The 19,980-nt window shown below is 44.7% G+C and overlaps 1 protein-coding gene across 1 annotated transcript in view; it reads left to right on the plus strand.

Annotated features, from left to right (window-relative positions):
• Positions 1-1,663: 1,663 nt before the first annotated feature.
• Positions 1,664-19,980, plus strand: part of GINS1 (GINS complex subunit 1) — a 41,519-nt gene continuing 23,202 nt past the window's right edge. Inside the window, exons 1-5 of the mRNA XM_033185415.1 lie at positions 1,664-1,885; positions 8,736-8,800; positions 12,365-12,463; positions 13,369-13,459; positions 17,928-18,044. Coding sequence (XP_033041306.1) covers positions 1,811-1,885; positions 8,736-8,800; positions 12,365-12,463; positions 13,369-13,459; positions 17,928-18,044 — 447 coding nt within the window. The 5' untranslated portion in view covers positions 1,664-1,810. The remainder of the gene's footprint in view (positions 1,886-8,735; positions 8,801-12,364; positions 12,464-13,368; positions 13,460-17,927; positions 18,045-19,980) is intronic.

Genomic DNA, 19,980 nt, shown 5'->3' on the forward strand with positions numbered 1-19,980 from the left:
TCAGAGATAAAATCATAGAGAGTCAAAGCTGCCCTCTTGGGCTGAGTCACTTCTTGGGTGGGGACCACAAGACCAGATCAGCCAGTTTATGGATCTGGGTGGTGCCAGCTGATCCCATCAAGTGCAGGGTCTGCAAAATATCTCAAGCACTGGTCTTAGGTTTAATAATAGTGGTGGTATCCCTAGGAGCACTCGGGGAGGTTTCAGAATCTTGTAGCCTCCTGCTGCATGACTCCTAAATTTCTAGTCTTGTGGCTAATTTGTTACTCCTGCAAAGGCAATCTGGTCCCCAGGCAAGAAGGGGTTTTGCTTTGGTAAAGGGCTGTTACGTGTTTGTTTCAAAATTAAACTATAAACTAAGTTTCTCCCCAAGTTAATTCGTCCTAAGCTCAGGAATGAACAAGGATGGCTTGGCGGTTAGAAGCAAGATGGAGCCAATTAGATCAGGTCCCGTTCACTGTAATAATTTTTTCAATTATAATTTTTTCAAAGGCAGTTTCAAAAAGGCAATGTTTGCTGGGCGTGATGGCCCACGCGGTAATTCCAGCACTTTGGGAGGCCCAGGTGGATGGAGCCCTTGAGCTCAGCAGTTGTAGACCAGACTGGCCAACATAGTGAAACCCCATCTCTACTTAAAATACAAAATAGCCAGGTGTGATGGCCTGAGCCTGTAGTCCCAGCTACTCAGAGGGCTGAGAGGGGAAAATCACCTCAGCCCGGGAAGTGGAGGCTGCAGTGAGCTGAAATGCCGCCACTGCACTCCACCTGGGCAAGGGGAGTTAAGACCCTGTCTCCAACAAAAAGAAAAAAAAAGGCAATGTCGTTATTCAACGTAAGCCTGAGTAGGCCATTCCATGCCCATTCCTCAGATGACATACAGTAGTATATTTGCAAAAGATCAACATAGTTTATAGGGTTAGCTAGAATTAATCCAAGATTGCTTGTTAGAAATTAACATTGCTTTTTGAAAAATTGCCTAATAAAACAATTCTCTAGCAGTGATTCCCATCTTCTATTCTATATGGTTAAGAAATATTCCATAACCATCTAGCCAAGAAAACGCCTAGTGAATTCGTGTTACTCTAAGGAAGATACTACAAATATTTTAAACGACTGCTTTAAAAGCAAAGGGTGGTACTGTGGTGTTGGAAATGGGACGTCTGGAGCTGTGTGACCTTGGACAAGTTACCTAACTTCTGTTTCGTTATTAATCCCGGGTCTTAAAATACTTCAGAGATGATCGTGGGAATGAAATACACACTGCAGTCCCTACCAGCACTAGGTACCCAATAAAAGATAGCTTCATTTTAATATCAAACAGAAAACCCGCACTGCAAAACTGAAACGCTTGCGTCCTACCAGTGCATACCAAGTTTTTGGGCCTTTCCTCTTAACCTCAAAGTGCCCCCTTGAACCTAAAGGAGAATGAAAAGGAAAATGAGAAGGAAGCTGCGGGACGTGCATTTATTTCCAGCTCTGCTGCCTGTAGAGTCGCCCGGCCCGCCGCCTGAGAACTCGAAAAGACCTCTCTGCTCAGCCGAGGGGTTCTCCCATCTCCCGGGCGGAGACCTCACCCCTCTCACTCCGCCCCTCCTGGAATGCGGCTGAGCGGCGGATGTCCCTTTTCGGGCGCCATAGGCCGCGTTCCTATTGGCTAGCTTTGTTTGGCGCCAAAGAGCGGAGGCGGAGGCGAGATCCTGGCGCTGTAGGACTTAGAACGATCTAAGGAGTGAGGCGGCCGAGAGCGCAGATACCGTTTTGGCGTGAGAGCTGGCAGTTGGCAAGGCGGCAGAAGCGGAAAGCGTCCGCCATGTTCTGCGAGAAAGCCATGGAACTGATCCGCGAGCTGCACCGCGCGCCGGAAGGGCAGCTGCCTGCCTTCAACGTGAGGGGCGGGTAGACTCGGACGGGGCGTGCCGGGGTTGGGCCCGGGGCTCTGGGGCGGGGCGGCCCCCCGGCAGGGTTTACTTTCGCACCTTGTTCCCCACGAGGTCCGGAAAAATGTTGGGAAGCAGCAAAACAAAATTCAGGAGGAGAAAGAAAGCATTCATGCTTACACTACCCAGCGGTTTGGTGAATTTCCTCCTCTGAGCACATTTTAGCATTTTTCCTTGGACAGATTTTTTCCGAACCCTTAAACAAAACGTTTACAGGTTGCTTGATAATTTAGCATATCTTGCCCACTCAGGCATCTAAGCGTGGTCAGGAAAAGCTAGGCCTCTGGAACCTGGCCGAGATTGTGGTTCTGTAGTGTGACTTTGGGGCAGTTACTCAAGCTTTCTGTGCTCTCAGTTTTCTCATACGCAAAAATGGGGATGGTGACGATAATAGTACCCAACGGGTGACGTAGTGGACGCAAAATGAGTGGCACGTGTAAGGGTCTGTGCATATGCCTCACATACAGTAAGGGCTGACTCAGTGTTAGCTATTAATATTCTTGTTCTCCTGCTGCTACTATTAATATTATGATTATTTGTATTTTTCTACCACTGCTACCCCAGGGAGAGTGCTAAGCACTTCATGTACATTATCTCTTGTCTTTCTGATAACCCTTTGAGGGCCCGGTGCCATGACTCCTGCCTGTAATCCCAGCACTTTGGGAGGCTGAGGCAGGAGGATGGCTTGGGGCCCAGGAGTTCAAAGCTGCAGTGAGCCATGCTAGTGCCACTGCATTCCAGCCTGAGTGACAGAGGGAGACCCTGCCCCAAACAAAACAAAAATAACTTTTTGATGTTTAAACCACTGATTTCCACTTTTTTCAGCTATATATGCATAGGATTGGGGAGATTAAGTATATTGCCTAAGGTGACACAGCAGGAAAGCTAGGATTTGAACCCTGGCACTCTGGCTCCAGAGCCTGCACTCTAAATTCTGTATTTCACTTCTGTCATAGAGCAGCCATTATGTGGATATCAGGACACATTTTGCTGGAAGAGGGGGCACAAAAACAGATAATAGAGTTCACCACAATAAGTGATACCGAGGAAGTGTAGCAAGGAGCACGAAGGAAAAACACCAGTATGAGCTGTGGTAGAGGAGGTGACCTATGAGCCTTTCCATCCTCAAGGATGAGGTTACTGATCTGAGAAGGAAGTGAGGCATCCCAGCCAAAGAATGCCGCAGCACAAAGTCACGTAGTCACACTGGAGCGGGTGATCAATAGGGCCTTTGGGGAGGCTAGGAAGGTGGCTCACAGCCTACATGAGTTTGTTGTTCACTCGTAAGGCATGCTGGGAGCTGGTAGTGGATTTTAGACAAGGAAGTGATAGGGTAATTTTTGTGTTTTGAAGATAACTGCGACAGCAATATGGGGAATGGATTGAAGAGAGAAAGGAATGGAACAGAGATGGCTACTGGGTCGCTGATAGAGCAGGTGAGAGGTGTGTGGTCTGAACTGTGTCAGGTCAGTGGCACTGAGATCAGTGTCTGGGTTTTAGAGGCATGAAGCAAACACGACTTGTAACTATTAGAGCAGGGGCAGAGATGGAGCCCATAATGAATGAGAGGGAAGGATCGGGATCTTGGAGGATCCTCAGGAAACTGGGTAAACAACATCAGAGTTCAGGAGATAGAGTGTGTTGGGAAAGGTAATGAGTTTTGTTTTGAACACTAAAGAGCACCTAGTTGGACAATTAGATTGTCTTACAAATGAAGAAATTGAGCCAACACAAATTATGGGTCAAGTTAAGGAACTCGTCTGAATGTACAGCATATTGGAGATAGAGCTTCAACTTGAACACAGGTTTTCCAGTTTCCAGTCAATTGTTTTTTCAACTTCAGAACAGTTACCTCATTTAAAAAGTTAGAAGGCAGCAGTCTGCAGCTCAGTAGAGATGCCGGAATGCAGGAGCATGTAAGTGCTAAAATGTGGCTGGAGAACTGGGAACTCTAAATTAGAGGCCATCTTACATATCAGGACACGGGCCTAGAGAACAGAGAGACTGTGCCAGCAGCAGGTGCGGCGAAGCTGGATTTTGGACTTGACTCTGACACTTAGTTTAGCTCTGTTTTACTCAAATTTTAAGATAAATGTTGGGTTATCACTTTGTGAGGCTAGGGGCTGGTCTTAGAAGTTGTAGAATCAGGCCAGGCGCGGTGGCTCATGCCTGTAATCCCCCCACTTTGGGAGGGCGAGGCGGTTGGATCACAAGGTCTGGAGATTAAGACCATCCTGGCTAACACGGTGAAACCCCGTATTTACTAAAAATACAAAAAATTAGCCGGGCATGGCGGGACATGCTTGTAGTCCCAGCTACTTGGAAGGCTGAGGCAGGAGAATCGCTTGAACCTGGGAGGTAGAGGTTGCAGTGAGCCGAGATCGGGTCACAGCACTCCAGCCTGGGCAACAGAGTGACTCCGCGTCCAAAAAAAAAAAAAAGTTGTAGAACCACTCTTGTAGGCCTTAATTTGGTGGAGCACCTTTTGTCTCACTAGTGCTTTCCACTGACAGACCCACCTGATGATCTCAAGGTGATTCATCAGCCTGGAACACTCAGTCAGCCTGCGGAGGCCGGCTTCTGACTCAGTGGCACAGAGGAAGGCTGACGGTGGATCTGAGAGGCCCTAGGACCACACAGGCTTTTGTTTGTTTTTACTGTTTTGAGATGGAGTTTCGCTCGTGTGGCCCAGGCTGGAATGTGGCTCACTGCAACCTCTGCCTTCCGGGTTAAGCAATTCTCCTGCCTCAGCTTCCCTAGTAGCTGGAATTACAGGTGCCCGCCACCACGCCCAGATAATTTTATGTATTTTTAGTAGAGACAGGGTTTCGCTATGTTAGCCAGGCTGGTCTCGAACTCCAGACCTCAGGCGATCCACCCACCTCAGCCTCCCAGAGTTCTGGGATTACAGGTGTGAGCCACTGCACCCGGCTCAACACACAGGCTTTTCTTCTGGAATCACTCATGGTTAAGTGCTGTGTTCAGCAAATAGAAAAGTGATTACTCCCTTTCAACATGCAGAATTGATACTTTTTTTAAAAAGTGCATTTTTAGTAAAATTAGACCAAGCATGGTGGCTCACGACTATAATCCCAGCCAGCACTTTGGGAGGCCAAGGTGGAAGGAACGCTTGAGCCCAGGAGTTTGAGACTAGCCTGGGGCAACATAGTGAGACCCCATCTTCACAAAAAATAGAATTATCCGGTGTGGTGGCACAGATCTGTAGTCCCAGCAACTTAGGAGGCTGAGGTGAGAGGATTGTATGACTCCAGGAAGTTGAAACTGCAGTCAACTGTGGTTACACTTTTACACTCCAGCCTGGGTGACAGGCTTAATCCCTGTCTCAAAAAGGAAAAGGTAAGAAAATTACCTTGGGCTCAGGTAGAAGTCATGCTTGCGTTTTTCACCAGGAATTACATCTTTTGAGCACAGTTGAGTAGTTGATTTTGGAATTGTGCCATTTGTACATACCACAGCATTTTTGCCAATGCGTATATTTTGGCTCTAAAAATAGATTGCGAAAAAGAGATGGGATTGCTTCTCTTTGGATTGTTGGCAGACCTATTGGGCAACATTTAATCATTTCAGGCTGGACAATCCCAGCACTTTGGGAGACCGTGGCAGGAGGATCACTTGAGGTCAGGAGTTTGAGAGCGGTGTGGCCAACACAGCGAAACCCTGTCTCTACCGAAAAAAAAAAAAGATTACAAAAATTAGCCAGTCATGGTGGCTTACACTTGTAATCCCAGCATTTTGGGAAGCTGAGGTGGGTGGATTGCCTGAGGTCAGGAGTTCAAGACCAGCCTGGTGAACATGGTGAAACCCTGTTTCTACTGAAAATACAAAAATTAGCTGGACGTGGTGGTGGGCGCCTATAATCCCAGCTACTTGAGAGGCTAAGGCAGGAGAATCATCACTTGAACCTGGAAGACGGAGGTTGCAGTGAGCCAAGATTGCACCATTGTACTCCAGCCTGGGTGACAAGAACAAAACTCTGTCTCAAAAAAAAAAAGAAAATTAGCCGGGCATTGGTAGTGCACACCTGTAGCCCCAGCTACTCGGGAGACTGAGGCAGGAGAATCACTTAAACCTGGGAGGCAGAGGTTGCAGTCAGTTGAGATCACACCACTGCACTCCAGCCTGGGCCACAGAGTGAGACTCCATCTCAACAACAACAACATTAAAAAAAATCAAAATTCTTTTTTTTTTTTTTTTTTGAGACGGAGTCTCGCTCTGCCGCCCAGGCTGGAGTGCAGTGGCCGGGTCTCAGCTCACTGCAAGCTCCGCCTCCTGGGTTTACGCCATTCTCCTGCCTCAGCCTCCCAAGCAGCTGGGACTACAGGCGCCCGCCATGTCGCCCGGCTAGTTTTTTGTATTTTTTAGTAGAGACGGGGTTTCACCATGTTAGCCAGGATGGTCTCGATCTCCTGACCTCGTGATCCGCCCGTCTCGGCCTCCCAAAGTGCTGGGATTACAGGCTTGAGCCACCGCGCCCGGCCTCAAAATTCTAATGTTTTATTTTTCCAAGGGAAAATTTGCCCCAAACTGGATATTAGAAAAACTCCTATGGCCAGTTTTTGCAGTGCAAACCAAAACCACTATTCCTTTTTCTTTTTTTGGTATTAACCTTTTAAGACCACTTTTTAAGCCAGGCCCGGTGGCTCATCCCTGTAATCCCAGCACTTTGGGAGGCTGAGGCGGGTGGATCACCTGAGGTGAGGAGTTCGAGACCAGCCTGACCAATATAGTGAAACCCCATTTCTACTAAAAATACAAAAAATTAGCCAGGTATGGTGGTGGGGGCCTGTAATCCCAACTACTTGGGAGGCTGAGACAGGAGAATCTCTTGAACCCAGGAGGCACAGGTTGCAGTGAGCCGAGATTGTACCATTGTACTCCAGCCCAGGCAACAGTGTGAGACTGTGTCTCAAAAAAAAGACCATTTTTTAGTAAATTATGAATTACTTGCATTATTTTTCTTTATACCTCATGCTTCAGTAGGACGATTGATATCTTTGTTCCTCAATTTTATTGATGTATAATTTACATACAACAAAATATGTATTTTAATAGATTTTTGAATTTTGACTAATATGTACATCTTTATAACCAGCACCCTGATCAAGATTTCTGTAATTACCAAAATATCTCAGGTATCCCATAAATATATTTACCTACTGTGTACCTACAAAAATAAAAAAAACTAAAGAAGATTTCTGTAACTTTGACCCCCTTTTGTAGCTACCTCCCACCTATAGCCTTAGGCAACCATGAATTTGCTTTCTCTGACTATAAATGGCATTATTATTTTTGGCAAACATTTCCTGTAAAGAGCCAGATGGAATCATTTCATATATACTCTTATGTGAGGCTTCTCTTGCTCAGTATAATGTATTTCAGTTTATCCTCGTGTATGTTGTCAGTAGTTCATTCTTTTTTTTTCTTTTTTTTTGAGACGAAGTTTTGCTCTTGTTGCCCAGGCTGGAGTGCAATGGCATGATCTCGGCTCATTGCAATCTCTGCCTCTTGGGTTCAAGCGATTCTTCTGCCTCAGCCTCCTGAGTAGCTGGGATTACAGGCGCCTGCCACCACGCCTGGCTAATTTTTGTATATTTAATAGAGACAGAGTTTCACCATGTTGACCAGGCTGGTTTTGAACTTCTGACCTCAGGGGATCCACCTGCCTCAGCCTCCCAAAGTGCTGGGATTACAGATAAGAGCCACCGCCCCTGGCCCATTCTTTTTTTTTTTTTTTGGAGACGGAGTCTCGCTCTGTTGCCCAGGCTGGAGTGCAGTGGCCGGATCTCAGCTCACTGCAAGCTCCGCCTCCCAGGTTTACGCCATTCTCCTGCCTCAGCCTCCCGAGTAGCTGGGACTACAGGCGCTCACCACCTCGCCCAGCTAGTTTTTTTTGTTTTTTGTATTTTTTAGTAGAGACGGGGTTTCACCGTGTTAGCCAGGATGGTCTCAATCTCCTGACCTCGAGATCCGCCCGTCTCGACCTCCCAAAGTGCTGGGATTACAGGCTTGAGCCACTGCGCCCTGCCCCATTCTTTTTATATTATTATTATTATTATTATTGTTATTTGAGATGGAGTCTTGCTCTGTCGCCCAGGCTGGAGTGCAGTGGCACAATCTCGGCTCACTGCAAGCTCCGGTTCCCGGGTTCACACCATTCTCCTGCCTCAGCCTCCCAAGTAGCTGGAACTACAGATGCCCGCCACCACGCCCAGCTAATTTTTTGTATTTTTTAGTAGAGACAGGGTTTCACTGTGTTAGCCAGGGTGGTCTCTTGACCTCGTGATCCCTCCGCCTTGGCCTCCCAAAGTGCTGGGATTACAGGCGTCAGCCACTGCGCCCAGCCTTTTTATTATATTAGATATTTCAGGTAAGTGGAAGGTTTATCCGTCTATCAGTTGATGGACATTTGGGTTGTTTCTGCATTTTGACTGTTATGAATAATGCTGCAAAAAACATGTGCTTTCTGTTTTCTTGAGTATATATAAACTTAGGAGTAAAATTACTGGGTCATATGGTAATTCTGTGTGTAGCTTTTGAGGAACCGTCAAGTTTTTGCCCCCAGGGCTATAGCATTTTACATTACCATCAGCAATGTACGAGGATTCCAGTTTCTCCGCATCTCACCAACACTTGTTATAACCATGCTAGTGGGGTGTGAAAGGACTATTGCTTTTTGCTAAAGTATATAAATAAAATACACAGTTCAGTATTGATAGAATATTGCCACAGATTTGGTGAGGAAATCAGTGGATTTCAATATCGGTTTATATGTTCTAGGAGGATGGACTCAGACAAGTTCTGGAGGAGATGAAAGCTTTGTATGAACAAAACCAGTCTGATGTGTAAGTTTCATAAGATTGATATTCTAAAACAATTTAATAATTAAGATGTTGAAATCGGCTGGGCGCGGTGGCTCACGCCTGTAATCCCAGCACTTTGGGAGGCTGAGGCGGGTGGATTACAAAGTCAGGAGTTTGAGATCAGCCTGGCCAACATGGTGAAACCTCGTCTCTACTAAAAATACAAAAATTAACCTGGCATAGTATTGGGCGCCTGTAATCCCAGCTACTCAGGAGGCTGAGGCAGGAGAATTGTTTGAACCCGGGAGGCGGAGGTTGCAGTGAGCCAAGATTGCACCACTTCACTCCAGCCTGGCAATAGGGCAAGACTGTGTCTCCAAAAAAGAAAAATAAAAAAAGATGTTGAAATCAGATAACCTTGCATTAGTTTTTGGATGTGATTTTTAAAAATTATCTGTAAAATTATCTGCTCTAGCTGTACAAATTAGCAGAAGTCTGAGGGAATTTGTACTGATCACTGCTTTATAAATATCTGTTGTTTCTCTGATAGGAGTTGAAAGGAATTAGAGTGGACCTAAAATAAATGACATACCTAAAATAAAAAGTAAAAATAGGCCGGACACGGTGGCTCATGGCTATAAAAGTCCCAATGCTTTGGGAGGTAAGTCCCAATGCTTTGGGAGGCCAAGGCAAAAGGATCAGTTGAGGCCAGGAGTTGGAGACCAGCCTGGATATATAGCAGGACTCTGTCTCTATTTAAAAAAATAAACATTAGCTGGGTGTGGTGGCACACACCTGGAGTCTCAGCTACTCCGAAGGGTAAGGTGGGAGGCTTGCTTGAGTGCAGGGGTGCTTGAGTGCTTTGAGGCTGCAGTGAGCTATGATCACGTTACGACACCCTAGCCTGGGTGACAGAATGAGATCTCCATCTTTAAAAATAATACATAAAAATTAAAACCTAACAAAGTGAAATACATGGTTCCCACTGTTTTTATTTTTATCAACAGATGCCTTAGTGAGTTTGTTAAAGGAAGAATAGGCAGTTTATAAATGGATATAAATAGGAGCAGCAATGATTTCTGATAGTTTGAGTGGAGTTCTCTGAGAACTAGCTATAGAAGTCTTCAGTGTAGTAGATCCAGAGAGGTGACTAGATTTATTGACTCTTTAGAACTGAGCATGGTAGCTGGCACAGTGGAGAATTTGGGCTGTATGACAAACTTCATATGTTCCTGTGTGACACCAAAGGGAGTCCAGTACTGGATCAAAGTTGAAGTATTCAAGGTCTCAACTTAGAAGTCTGTCTGTGACATGAGGTTTCCTCTTTGGACTTGTTCGCTACAGTGTTTTTATCTGTTACTTGAATATAGAGATCAGTGTTATGGCTGGTAAGATTTGTAGGGCACATAAAATGATAGGAGCGTTTCCAACTCCTGTGTTTAAGGAGAGATATAGAAAAATCTTTACAGGTGGACTTAGGAAGTGAACCTCAACAGATCTGCAGTAAATATAAGGCAAATGTAAAGTCCTGAACTCAAGTCCCTAAGCCATTCATTGATTTACTCATGAATATATACTAAACAAATATGTATCAATAAGTGGCTCTACTATTTCAGTGGTAAACAACAGTCAAGATGGCTGTCCTGGCCGGGCGCAGTGGCTCAAGCCTGTAATCCCAGCACTTTGGGAGGCCGAGATGGGCGGATCACGAGGTCAGGAGATCAAGACCATCCTGGCTAACACGGTGAAACCCCGTCTCTACTAAAAATACAAAAACTAGCCGGGCGAGGTGGCGGGCGCCTGTAGTCCCAGCTACTCGGGAGGCTGAGGCAGGAGAATGGCGTAAACCCGGGAGGCGGAGCTTGCAGTGAGCTGAGATCTGGCCACTGCACTCCAGTCCGGGCGACAGAGCGAGACTCCGCCTCAAAAAAAAAAAAAAAAAAAAAAGATGGCTGTCCTGGGGCGGGTGGATCACCTGAGGTCAGGAGCTTGAGACCAGCCTGACCAACATGGTGAAACCCTGTCTCTACGAAAAATGCAAAATTAGCTGTGCATGGTAGTGCATGCCTGTAATCCCAGCTACTCGGGAGGCTGAGGCAGGAGAATCACTTGAACCCGGGAGGCAGAGGTTGTGGTGAGCCGAGATCGCGCCATTGCACTCTAGCTTGGGCAACAGTAGCGAAACTCCATCTCCAAAAAAAAAAAAAAATATGCCTGTCCCTGGCCCTCACTGTTTAGTGCAGAAGACAGATATGAAATATAGATATGCCAAATTGGGATTCATGCAACGAAGGAAATCAGAAGAGTACAAGGAGAAAGAAAAACGAATAGAAGGTCTAGCTTAAATTGAGGGATCAGGGAACTTCTCTCCAAGGAGGAGACATTTCAGCTGAGGCTTGTGGGAGAGGCAGGCCTTAGGTAGGCAGTAACTGTGGGCATAGAACGTTCTAGGTTGAGAGAACAGCATATGCAAAAGCCCCTGAATCATGGAAGAGAATGGAGCACTCTAGAAACTGACACTTAAAGAAGACCTATGTGGCTGGAGTTTGGCAAGTGGCAAAGGGTGACACCAGATGAGGTGTAAGTGTGGACAGGTGGTGGCGTGTTTGTGTTTTAAAAGATCATCCTGGTTGCTGTGTGGAAGGGCTGAGAGGAGGGCGAAGCTGGTCACCAGGTTACTAGAGAGGTGACCCAGACTTGGTAGAAAGTGAGAAGGTTATAGATGTTTTGGAGGAGACCCTATAGGCCTTGGTTCCGTAAGGGAATGATTTTCTTGTATTCTTTGTGTTTATGCCATTTGCAGATTCATGATCCAAAATACTGTCTTCCACCTTCCTAGTTTCATCAGATTTTCATAGGGTGGCAGTAGTATATAGAACAGCCCTAGAAGACACGACAAGATGGGACATGTATTTTGCTTGTATTATCAAGGCCTAGCACAGTGCCTGGCATAGAGGCAGGTACTACATGAAGGAATTCTTTTTATATTCATCTGGTTGCTTAAAAACTCCAATGTAAATTCTTATTCATTCAAAAGTTACATGTACTTTTTATAGAGTAAAACCAAAATTTTCAGTGTGAAAAATACTGAAGTATAGTACGTACACGTATTTGGAGATCAACAGGTATTTGTTAGATGAGTGAAAGACCATTTTGACTCCATTTTAGCTCACTTTATTGTAATGAGGATTTGGAAGCTCCACTGGAAGGGAGGTACTATGTAGAATAACATGATGTAAGTCCATAACCTCATGTCCATCGTGTTAGGTTTGTCTCTTATTTCAGCATGATAATGGAATCCCGAAAAGTGAACAAACCCAGTGTCTTTCAGAAAGAATAGAGATTAATCAGTGTGCAAAAATGCAGAGTACCAAATACCTAAACAAAATGTATCTGATAGCATGATCTTAGGCAAGTTGTTTAGGTTTTGGCTTTTTAACATATTAGTAAAAGCTCTGGTGTACAAATAGTTATTATTTGCTTAGGTTAACTGCTAATCACAAATGGATTAAAAACAAGCATGTGACTCAGTTGTTAGTTGGCTTTGAAAATTTTACTTAGCCTGAAAAATACATATTTTTTTTTCTTTTTAAATGCTCCTATCAGGAATGAAGCGAAGTCAGGTGGACGAAGTGATTTGATACCAACTATCAAATTTCGACACTGTTCTCTGTTAAGAAATCGACGCTGCACTGTAGCATACCTGTAAGCTTCTCAGTTTTTGCTTGGGTGGCAGGATTTTCTGTGTGGCTTCCCAGTTGACTATCTCAAATGGGTAACATGAAATCTTAGATTTCTCTCTCTTTATACGCATTCTAAATTTTTCCTCTGTTTTTTCATTTTAAAAATTTTTTATTATGAAAAAACACTTTTAAAAGTAGGGAGAATAATACTATTATGAACCCCAGTGGAGCTATCATAGGGTTTTAACAATTTTTATTATTTTGCCATATTTTCTTCATCGTGTTTCGCTTGTTGGTGCCACACTGTTTAAGAGCATCATGGTCTTTCGCTACTGAATATGGTAGTGATCTTACTATTTTTCTTCTTTGTCCTAGAAATAAGGACCTTTGGCCAGGCACAGTGGCTCATGCCTGTAATCCCAGCACTTTGGGAGGCTGAAGCGGGTGGATCACCTGGGGTCAGGAGTTCGAGACCAGCCTGGCCAACATGGTGAAACCCCATCTCTACTGAAAGTACAAAAATTAGCCGGGCATGGTGGCAGGTGCCTCATCCCAGCTACTTGGGAGGCTGAGGCAGGAGAATCGCTTGAATCCGGGAGCCAGAGGTTGTAGTGAGACGAGATCGTGCCATTGTACTCCAGCCTGGGTGACAAGAGCAAAACTCTATCTCCAAAAAAAAAAAAAAGGGGGGGTGGGGAAGAAAGAAATAAGGACCTTAGGGACCTTTTTCCCAGGACTACTGTGCTGCTGTCACACGTGGAGGAGTGGACAGTGCCTTCAGGCCGACTCTCAGACTGTGCTTATGTTCCTCTTGTTGTCCCTAAGATGTCGTTTTAGAGCTGGTGTGTTTGCATCAGAGGCCAAATGAAGTTCACGCATCATCCCCCTTTTATTCTTATGCCACCCAATACCTTCTTGATGTCCTAGGTATGATCGCTTGCTTCGGATCAGAGCACTCAGATGGGAATGTGGTAGCATCTTGCCAAATGCATTACGATTTCACTTGTCTGCTGAAGAAGTGAGTTAGCATTGTTCAAGTTTATAAATTTTGAAAATGCTAAAGTTCTGGCATTGTTCTGTAATAGTGTTTATTGGTATTCCTCTTTCTGTTTTTAATGTCTATTTTCCCCCAATTTTTGGCTGGTGTTTAGTATACAATGTGAGGGGAACTATGTGGTGTGGAGTAATTCTAAATGATATGTGGAAAAATCTATTATTACTTAACAAAATGGAGTCCCATGATGTTACTTATTAGTGATCCAATCAGTGGGATTAAAAAACTGGCATTATTGGCCGGGCGCGGTGGCTCAAGCCTGTAATCCCAGCACTTTGGGAGGCCGAGACGGGCGGATCACGAGGTCAGGAGATCGAGACCATCCTGGCTAACACGGTGAAACCCCGTCTCTACTAAAAATACAAAAAAAACTAGCCGGGCGAGGTGGCGGGCACCTGTAGTCCCAGCTACTCGGGAGGCTGAGGCAGGAGAATGGCGTAAACCCAGGAGGCGGAGCTTGCAGTGAGCTGAGATCCGGCCACTGCACTCTAGTCCGGGCGACAGAGCGAGACTCCGCCTCAAAAAAAAAAAAAAAAACTGACATTATTATTTGGGGATAGTCCATAAAATGTTTATGTGTATATATACTTTCCTAATGAAAATTCATATTTGCCTGGTCACTGAGGCAAAGAGCTAGCCCATCATTTAAGGCCATAGGATTGGAGTCAGGTGGGCTTAGGTTCAAATCCTGGCTCTCTTCTGTCTAATCTTGAGCAAGTCACTTGTTTCTGTGCCTAAATTTCCTCGTTACAGGATGAAGATCATATTACCTATCTATTACAGGTTGCAATGACTTCTGACACTAACTACCTGCAGTTATTGTCAACTAAGGAAGCTCACACAAGCTTTGATGTCCAGAGTGTGTATTGGGGCTTCATTACATAGACATGATTGATTAAATCACTGGCCCTGTGATTGAGCTCAATCTTCATCCCTCTTCCCCTCCCTGGAGGTCAGACTGACATCAGGAGGCCCAAAAGCCCAATACTTTAATCACATGGTTGGTCTTTCTGGGGTGACCAGTCCCAACTCTGAGTCATCTTGTTAGCACAGACTATCTAGGGTTTCACCCCAAGTCACCTGAGTAGCACATACTCTCAGGGCACATCATGAATAACAAGACACTCCTACTAGTTGAGGAAGTCCAATAATTTAGATGCTACCTCCCAGGAATGAGGGAGAGAGGCCCACCAAATTCTTTATTCTACAACAGTGTTATTACAAGGCCTACCAGAGGGTTACTTCAGGTGATCCATGTGAAGCACAGCATAGCATGGCACTCAATAAATGTTAACAGTTATTACATTACAGTTGCATAGCACAGAGCTTAAGAAAGCAAATATTCAGTGTAGCAAACCACCATGGCACATGTATACCTATGTAGCAAACCTGCATGTTCAGCACATGTGTCCCAGAACTTAAAATAAAAAAGCAAATATTCAATGTGTTTGTCATTAGATTCTGCACATTTTTGAGTGATCTATTTGTTGTCATAACTTCGTTTTCATTCTGTTCATTTTCTGCATAAATAAATGAGTAATCTCTACCTCAGATTTACCAGTAACTATGAAATTGGTAACATGTTAATACCTCACTTTATGCTGTTTGTGTTCAAATCTACTTATATTAATTGAACTTTGGGGTACTTCCTGTGTATTATGATGAGATGAACAGAACACTGTTGTTTCTCTAACGACAGTAGCTTTAATGATTTTTCTCATACAATATTTTAGATTCATTTTTTAATGTATTTTTTTGAGATGGAGTCTTGCTCTGTTGCCTAGGCTGGAGTGCAGTGGTGTGACCTCTGCTCCCTGCAACTTCCGCCTCCTGGCTTCAAGCAGTTTTCCTGCCTCAGTCTGCCAAGTAGCAGTGATTACAGGTATGTGCCACCATGCCCGGCTAATTTTTGTATTTTAGTAGAGACGGGGTTTCACTATGTTGGCCAGGCTGGTCTCGAACTCCTGACCTCATTATCTGCCCCCCTCGGCCTCGCAAAGTGCTGGGATTACAGACGTGAGCCACCGCGCCTGGCCCATTCCTTGTTTTTTATTTTTATTTTTTGGTGGAGTATTTTTCTCTTGTTGCCCAGGCTGGAGTGCAATGGCGTGATTTGGCTTATCGCAACCCCTGCCTCCCAGGTTCAAGCAATTCTGCCTCAGCCTCCCAAGTAGCTGGGATTACAGGCATGCACCACCACGCCCAGCTAATTTTTTGTATTTTTAGCAGAGATGGGGTTTCTCCGTTGTTGGTCAGGCTGGTCTTGAACTCCCGACCTCAGGTGGTCCACCCGCTCAGGCCTCCCAAAGTGCTGGGATTGCAGGTGTGAGCCACCGTGCCTGGCTGAGCTCATTCCTTTTTATTGCTGAATAGTATTTCCTTTTTGTTTTGGACACAGTTTGACTCTGTCACCCAGGCTGGAGTGCAGTGGCACAATCTCGGCTCACTGCAACCTCCCCCTCCCCGGTTCAAGTGATCCTCTTGCTTCAGCCTCTGGAGTAGCTGGGACTACAGGTGTGTGCCACCATGCCTGGCTAATTTTTGTAGTATTAGTGGAGGCTGGGTTTCACCATGTTTGCCAGGCTGGTCTTGAACTCCTGGCCTCAAGCAATATGCCCGCCTTGGCCTCCCAAAGTGCTGGGATTACAGGCGTGAGCCACCGTGCCCGGCCTACCCAGAGGATATTAAGATTTTTTTTTTTTTTTGAGACGGAGTCTCGCTCTGTCGCCCAGGCTGGAGTGCAGTGGCCACAATCTCAGCTCACTGCAAGCTCCGCCTCCCAGGTTCACACCATTCCCCTGCCTCAGCCCCCCAAGATACTTTTCTGTGTAATCTTTTTTTTTTTTTTTTTTTTTTGAGACAGAGTCTCGCTCTGTCGCCCGGGCTGGAGTGCAGTGGCCGCATCTCAGCTCACTGCAAGCTCCGCCTCCCGGGTTTATGCCATTCTCCTGCCTCAGCCTCCAAGTAGCTGGGACTACAGGCGCCCGCCACCTCGCCTGGCTAGTTTTTTGTATTTTTTAGTAGAGACGGGGTTTCACCATGTTAGCCAGGATGGTCTCGATCTCCTGACCTCGTGATCCACCCGTCTCGGCCTCCCAAAGTGCTGGAATTACAGGCTTGAGCCACCGCGCCCGGCCCTGTGTAATCTTTTAGGAGCTGTATTTTACCTTTTACAAAGAGATCTATAGTACTGGGATGAAGTTTTGTGTATACTATAGGAGGTATGCTTCATTTTGAATATAGATACTGAGATGACCCACCACCATGTATTGAACAGATGTGCCTCTCCCATCACTGTGTGCATGGTGCCACCTTCGTCATCTGCTGAGTGTCAGTATTCCTGTGGATTTTGAATGGGAGGACTTTTTCTTCTGTTAATGCTAGTCTATCTATTCTTATACCAATTCCACTGTTGTAATTACTGTAACTGTATAGTATAGTTGGAGCAAGTTCCCATCTTGTTATTTTTTGAGAGCATTTCAACTATTTTTAGCCCTTTGCACTTCCATGTAAAATTTACACTCAGTTTGTCAGGTTCCATTTTAAAGAAAGTTAAGATTTTGATTGAGATTGAATTGAATCTATAGATTGTTGACATTATTACAGTATTGAATCATCCAGTCTGTGAATGTGGTATATATTTAGGTCTTTCATTTTTTTCAACATTTTAAAAAATAGATTTACTGATATATGATGCATACACTGTGAAGTTTACCATCTTAAATTGTACAATGCTGTGGTTTTTAGTATATTCAGAGTAGTTGTGTATCCAGTAGCACCATCTTATTTGAGAATATTTTCATCACCCTACAAAGAAGCCCTGTCCCCTTTATAGTTACTCTATATTTTCTTCCCTCCTCCCAGCTCCTGGAAATCCCGAATCTACTTTCTGTCTCTATAGATTTACCTATTACAGGTTTTTCATATGAGTAGAATCATGCAATATGTGGCTTTTTGTCTTACATGTGGTAATGGCAATATGTTTCAGAACTTCATTGCTACTTATAGTTGAATAATGTTCCATCATATGGGCACATATCCATTCATCAGTTGGTGGACATTTGGGTTTTCTTAACAATGTTTTATAGTTTTCAGAAATAGCATCAATGCAGAGTTTGAAGATACAATTCTGAAATGGCATCTTTTTCTTGGTTCTGTTTCTGGTCAAAGATTCCTAAGTCTTATTATTAAGTATGCTGAAATGTAATCTCTCTAAGAACAGAGAATTTTGTTCACTTTATCGAATGATTCATCCTAAGTACCCAAACCAATGCCTATATCATAGGAGGCAATTAATAATATTTTAGCATAAATGAATGAATGGTTACAATAGTGATTTGTGTTGGGATGTGTACTGTTTTCGAATGGATGAGTACGCAATGTGTGTAAGCTTTCTTAGAATTTTGTCAAATGATCATCTCTGTGTTTGCAGATGGAGTGGTTTAATAATTATAAAAGATCTCTTGCTACTTATATGAGGTCACTGGGAGGAGACGAAGGTTTGGACATTACACAGGATGTGAAACCACCAAAAAGCCTATATATTGAAGTATGTATATATTTTTAAAATGCATTTTTCTTGAACGTGTAGATTGTGCTACCTTTTAAGAAGAGGGGAGTATATGAATATGTGTTAGCGTCTATTAAAATAGAAAAGAAGCATAGACCAAATCAAGCTACCTATAGGGGGATGACAGAGTACGATGGAACAGCTATAATTTTCTGAATATACTGTTTTAATAGTTTTCACTATGGAACCCTATAAATGTTTTATCTATTACTAAAACAAAGTTAAATCAAAATAGAAAATCAATCCCTAAATTTTGAAAGTAAAATGAGCCGGGCGCGGTGGCTCAAGCCTGTAATCCCAGCACTTTGGGAGGCCGAGACGGGCGGATCACGAGGTCGGGAGTTTGAGACCATCCTGGCTAACACAGTGAAACCCCCGTCTCTACTAAAAAAAATACAAAAAAAGCTAGCCGGGCGAGGTGGCTGGTGCCTGTAGTCCCAGCTACGCGGGAGGCTGAGGCAGGAGAATGGCCTAAACCCAGGAGGCGGAGCTTGCAGTGAGCTGAGATCCGGCCACTGCACTCTAGCCCGGGCGACAGAGCGAGACTCTGTCTCAAAAAAAAAAAAAGAAAGTAAAATGAAACAAATGTCAAAACAACGTTAAATCAAAATGGAAAATAAATCCCTACATTTTGAAAGTAAAATGAAACAAATGTCTTTCAAGTTGGTGGATTAGTCAAAGCAGGAAGTATTTTTGTTTCATTTTGTTTAATTTTTTCTATTTTTTAAATCGTAAAATACATATAAAATCTGCCATCTTAGCTTTTTTTTTTTTTTTGAGACCGAGTCTCGCCCTGTCGCCCAGGCTGGAGTGCAGGGGCGCGATCTGGGCTCACTGCAAGCTCCGCCTCCTGGGTTCACGCCATTCTCCTGCCTCGGCCTCCGGAGTAGCTGGGACTACAGGCCACCACGCACGGCTAATTTTTTGTATTTTTTGTATTTTTAGTAGAGGCGAGGTTTCACTGTGTTAGTCAGAATAGTCTCGATCTCCTGACCTCGTGATCTTCCCGCCTCGGACTCCCAAAGTGCTGGAATTACAGGCGTGAGCCACCGTGCCTGGCCTTAGCTATTTTTTTTTTTTTTTTGAGACAGAGTCCTGCTCTGCCGGCCAGGCTGGAGTGCAGTGGCCGGATCTCAGCTCACTGCAAGCTCCGCCTCCCGGGTTCACGCCATTCTCCTGTCTCAGCCTCCCGAGTAGCTGGGACTACAGGGGCCCGCCTCGTTGCCCGGCTAGTTTTTTGTATTTTTTAGTAGAGACAGGGTTTCTCTGTATTAGCCAGGATGGTCTCGATCTGCTGACCTCGTGATCCGCCCGTCTCTGCCTCCCAAAGTGCTGGGATTACAGGCTTGAGCCACCGCACCCGGCCGGCTTTAGCTATTTTTTTTTTTTTTTTTTTTTTTTTTTGAGACGGAGTCTCGCTCTGTCGCCCAGGCTGGAGTGCTGTGGCCGGATCTCAGCTCACTGCAAGCTCCGCCTCCCGGGTTTAGGCCATTCTCCTGCCTCAGCCTCCCGAGTAGCTGGGACTACAGGCGCCCGCCACCTCACCCGGCTAATTTTTTTTTTGTATTTTTAGTAGAGACGGGGTTTCACCGTGTTAGCCAGGATGGTCTCGATCTCCTGACCTCGTGATCCGCCCGTCTCGGCCTCCCAAAGTGCTGGGATTACAGGCTTGAGCCACCGCGCCCGGCGGCCTTAGCTATTTTTAAATGTACATTTAAGTGGTATTAAATATTGTTTAATTTTCTATATTGTTTTGCAACTTTCATATTGTTTTGCAACCGTCACCACCATCCATATCCAGATTTTTTTCATCTTTTAAAACTGAAACTCTGTACTCATTAAACAATAACTTCTCAATACCCCCACCTCCCATCCCCAGCAACCACCATTCTACCATCTGTCTCTATGATTTTGA

This window comes from Trachypithecus francoisi, unplaced genomic scaffold (genome assembly GCF_009764315.1).
Source record: "Trachypithecus francoisi isolate TF-2019V2 unplaced genomic scaffold, Tfra_2.0 Lachesis_group21, whole genome shotgun sequence".
NCBI lineage: Eukaryota > Metazoa > Chordata > Mammalia > Primates > Cercopithecidae > Trachypithecus > Trachypithecus francoisi.